This window comes from Sardina pilchardus, chromosome 5 (assembly GCF_963854185.1).
Source record: "Sardina pilchardus chromosome 5, fSarPil1.1, whole genome shotgun sequence".
Taxonomy (NCBI): domain Eukaryota; kingdom Metazoa; phylum Chordata; class Actinopteri; order Clupeiformes; family Clupeidae; genus Sardina; species Sardina pilchardus.
The window spans coordinates 24,069,272-24,074,271 of record NC_084998.1 but is presented as its reverse complement, the minus strand read 5'-3'; the positions used below and the strand labels follow the sequence as shown (position 1 = coordinate 24,074,271).

At 43.8% G+C, this 5,000-nt stretch overlaps 1 protein-coding gene across 1 annotated transcript in view; it reads left to right on the top strand.

The window, feature by feature from the left end:
* LOC134080525 (rho GTPase-activating protein 26-like) overlaps positions 1-5,000 on the top strand; it is a 65,918-nt gene that overhangs the window by 38,153 nt on the left and 22,765 nt on the right. The window contains exons 10-14 of the mRNA XM_062537022.1: positions 1,870-1,964; positions 2,881-2,959; positions 3,760-3,796; positions 3,940-4,005; positions 4,368-4,442. Coding sequence (XP_062393006.1) covers positions 1,870-1,964; positions 2,881-2,959; positions 3,760-3,796; positions 3,940-4,005; positions 4,368-4,442 — 352 coding nt within the window. The remainder of the gene's footprint in view (positions 1-1,869; positions 1,965-2,880; positions 2,960-3,759; positions 3,797-3,939; positions 4,006-4,367; positions 4,443-5,000) is intronic.

Here is a 5,000-nt window from a genome sequence, read left to right as displayed (position 1 = left end):
ATGTATATACTGTATGTATATATATATATATATATATATATATATATATATATATATATATATATATATATATATTTATATATATGTAATATGTATTTATATATATATATATGTGTGTGCAGTATTTATTTGCAATATCTCAAGGGCTGAACTATGTTGTGCGTATTGTGTGTGTATACCAGTGTTGCTGAGGATAAAGTGGATCTCTTAGCAATTGCAAGTTCATTCACTTGTGCTAGCAGAGATGGATGGATAGATAGATAGTAGATTGTTAGATAGATAGATAGATAGAGAGATTGATAGATAGACAGATGATAGATAGAAGAGAGGGAGAGAGGGAAATGGAGAGAGGAGATAGAGAGGTACACAGTGGCACTGGCTGAATGCCAGCCCTTGTTCTCACTGGCGTGTGATGTTTGCATCCTCTCTTGGCACAGACATCATGGGCTGCATGGTGAGCTGGCATACTTACAGCTTCTGAAGAGCCACTCTTAGATGGGCATTAACATCTAAGAGGGCCAACATACATGCACACACACACACACACACACGCACACACACACACACACACACACACACACACACACACACACACACACACACACACACACACACACACACACACACACACACACACACACACACACACAGACATGCACATACACAGACATGCACATACGTACACACACACACACACACACACACACACACATACAGACATGCACATACACAGACATGTACATACGTACACACACACACACACACACACACACACACACACACACACACACACACAGACACATATGCACACACACACGCCTGCACACACACACACACACACACACACACACACACACACACACACACACATACACACAAAAGGGGTGGGAATCGCAGAGTATAAGTCTCAAATGGATGCTGTCACAATACTTTGCCCACAGTAATGATACTGTCACAATTCATTGGTTCTATTCTACTCATTACATTGCAAAATATGAATCTATGATACGATTATGTGTGTTTAATGAGGAAGAGGAAAAAGACAAAGAGCTGGAAGTGTGTCTTTATTCACTGCACTTTAGAATTGAGTGTACTGTAGTCCTTGATTCTATTTCAGTGCAAATTTAGTCAGATGCAGGGACATGTTTCTTCATTAGCCTCTGGATCTTCAAAAAAAATAAAAATAAAAATCCTCTGACCCACAGTTGTACACAGTCCTGTCTCTGTAAACGCTAAACAAACAGAGTGGCCTGGGTTGCATAAACCACAGTTCCATCCAGTCAACAGCAGGCAATGTCAAAACAAATGTTGGAGTGCCTCTGCCCCTTTAAGATGTCGCTGCAGTGGATACAGTACATTGCTGAGATCAAGGCTCCTTAAAGTCACAAGCATTTCTATGGACAATCATTTCTGATCTCTTTACACAGAAAAGTTGCTTCTGTGTAGCGTTCAAATTAGATACGTTTGAAAAATGTTTGGCTGTTCATAACTAGGACTGCAGGTACCCTCACGGGAACACACAAAAAGACAGACTGTATCCCACTCATATTCAAGAACGGTGTGTTGTGTTGAGGGTTTTTGTCTCGACAGGAATTGGACACTATTGTGAACATTAAGTCATTGTCCTTATGCTAGGACACCATCTTTTCACAAAATGCTTCCTGCTTGAAAATTCTGTCCTTCTGCCATCTGGTAACAAAAAGCAAGGAGAAGTAGAAGTACAAAGAGTAAAAGAACAAAGTTTGGGTTCTCTTGTGGTTGGAGCAAGTTTTCTTCAGGCACACACAGATCTCGGTTTTACTGTTTAAAGTGTGTTTTGATGTGGTCATTTCCACCCTAACCATTGAATGCTCTGTGTGTGTTTGTCAGGGAGACGAGGAGAGTTTCGTCCTCAAGTCGTGCATACGGAGGAAAACAGACTCCATTGAGAAGCGCTTCTGTTTTGATGTGGAGTCCGTCGACCGGTGAGATCTACGAACAGCAGGGGGCGGTGTTAGCGCACAGTCAAGGAAAAAAGAGACAGAGAAAGACGTGCACAGAGAGAGAGAGAGAGAGTGAGAGAGAGAGCCTCACTTGGCAGGTATAAAGTTGGCAGACGGTAAACATTTCGAGGCTCTCTTTAAAGTTTGTCTAACCACAGATGGAAACAGTGGTGGGGCCAACCCCAAATCTCTCTCTCTCTCTCCTTCTCTCTCTCTCTCTCTCTCTCTCTCTCTCTCTCTGCTCTGTGAGATTCCTGTGTCAGTATACCCATTTGATCAGGATTCTATGCACTTTGCTATTTATAGTCCTTATACCCTACACGGAACCTTCAAAGGTCATACCTGCATTCTAGGTTGATTAAGAGTTCTTAGTGGAATCCCAAGGGAATTCCAAGGGCAGATTAGAGCTCCTCAAGCAGAAAAGGAAACCTGTGAAGGCTCAGGGATCAGGATAGGCATGAGGCTGGAATTTATGCGCTGCTAACTTTCAGCAAGTAAAATAGGAAACGGTCTGTGGCATTACATGATAGACAGTCACGCAAGAAACACACACTCTCTCTCACACACACACACGCACACATGCAGACACACACACACACACACACACACACGCACACACACACACACACACAACCACACACACACTCACAAACCATAATGGCAGTGAAGTGAAGGTCTGGAAGTTGACTGGTGTTGAGTTGTAGACACTGAGATTAGAGGGGCTTAATTGAAAACTTGTGTGTGTTAATTGAAAACTTGAATGTGATGAATTGAGTGCATTCAAGAGCCAATCTAGATCACAAGGATAGCAGGCTCTGGTGTATTAACACTGTGTGTGTGTGTGTGTGTGTGTGTGTGTGTGTGTGTGTGTGTGTGTATGTGTGTGCGTGATTTCCAGGCCTGGTGTGATCACCATGCAGGCTCTTTCAGAGGAGGATCGCAGGTTATGGATGGAGGCCATGGATGGCCGAGAACCAGTGCGTATAAAACACCCCCCTCTCCTCAACACACACACACACACACACACACACACACACACACACACACACATGCAGTCTCTCAAGCCCTCTATGGGGACTCTTACTTCTAACACTTACAGAATGGTCCACATTTACAATGGTCTAATCTTGGTCAGACAGACAGCCAGCCTATGGCGGCAGCCTCAATCCTCTCTGGTTGTTGCCGTGTTTTTTTATGAGGGTCCGTGTGGATCTCCCGCTCTACGCCGGCGTTAAACTGCCTCCGTGATGTGTTGTCATGGTGATGCTTATGGCGGTGATGCAGCCGCCTTGTCCTCAGAGAGCCCGCGCTCGCGGATCAAACCGGCGTAGGGCAGCGCAGGGCCGAGGGGACCGGGGGGGGGGGGACCAGGGGAACCAGCAAAGCACGGGGAGTAGATGAGCGTTACAGTGGCTTTGATTGGTGGAGCGGAAGTGCTATATTGGCATTGATTGTACTCGTACACGTGAACTCACTCTCGCACACACGCACACACGTGTGCACACACACACACACACACTGCGCAAACACATACGTGCAGTCACACACAAACAAGCACACACACTCACTCACGCACACACATGCATGCACATATACACACACATGCACACACAGGCTCGGAAACACACACACATGCAAACACACACACACACACGCACACACACACACACACACACACACACACGCAAACACACACACACACACACACACACACACAAACAAACAAGCACACCCACACAAGCGCAAGCGTACTCACTTGTATGTTCTGTTTCCCTAGGTGTACAACATGAATAAGGACAGTCAGAATGAAGCCAGTAAGTACTGTACTGTACTGCGTGTGTGTTCTCCTCCGCACGGTCCCTTAGAGACATGGCACAAGAGAGACTACAGTGTTCTTTTCTTTCCCTTTTATTCACTCCTCTTCCTCCTCCTCTTCCTCCTTCTCCTCCTCTCCTAGTGGCTCAGCTGGATGTCACCGGTTTCAACGTGGTGAAGAAGTTCATCTATGCGGTGGAAACCAGAGGTATGTTTGTGTATGCCAGTGCTCTGCTTCTTGTCTTTCACATACATGTTACATAGGAGCATGCCTGTCATAGTTCACATACATGCTAAGCAAGGAAAAAATGTATATCCTTTTGTTTTCTAAAAGGATATACAGTATATTTGTTTATTTTGTTTAGATATTGTTTATTTATTTTTATTTTTCAGACTTTATATTAGATATAAAGATTGTAGTGATCAAAGTATGTTTCTGTGTATGAGTGTGTGTGTGTAGGGGGGTATGTTTGCCTGAATCAAATAGTTTCTAGTGAACAGTTAATCCTTTGGAGTATCTGTTTGTTCTGCTGAAACCTACTGTGTGTGTGTGTGTGTGTGTGTGGGTAGGCATTGAAGACCAGGGCCTGTACCGGATCGTGGGTGTGAACTCTCGAGTGCAAAAGCTGCTGGGTCTCGCCATGGGTAAGACTGACTCTGAAACTGTGTCTGTGTGTGTGTGTCTGTGCACGTCTGAATAAAGGAGAGAATGTCAGACAGAGGTGTGTGTGTGTGTGTGTGTGTGTGTGTGTGTGTGTGTGTGTGTGTGTGTGTGTGTCAGACAGAAATAGAAAGGAAGAGATGGGTGAGGAGATGGGTGAGGAAACCAAGAAAGTTTGTTTACCTGAGAGAATGTAGACGCACAAAGGTATCGGTTTCAGAATGAGAATAGACTATTGCTGTGTATTATAAATCTATAGGTACAGTATTAGTGTAGAACGTTCTGATATATTCTGATATACATTAAAAAACAACATGAAATTAATTTATACCACCTCTGCATTCTGAGTGTGTTGATTATTTTTTTCAGATGCATTTTGTGCATTTTGCACACATTGTCATGGATTGCTGTTAGCAATAACAATTAATGGACACCGGTAAACAGGAAACATTGGTTGCACCCGAGTATTGCAGAGTGCTGAAGATTTTGTGATAAGAATCACTCATTAATTGCAAACAATTGTTGCATTTCTCCCTTTGAGA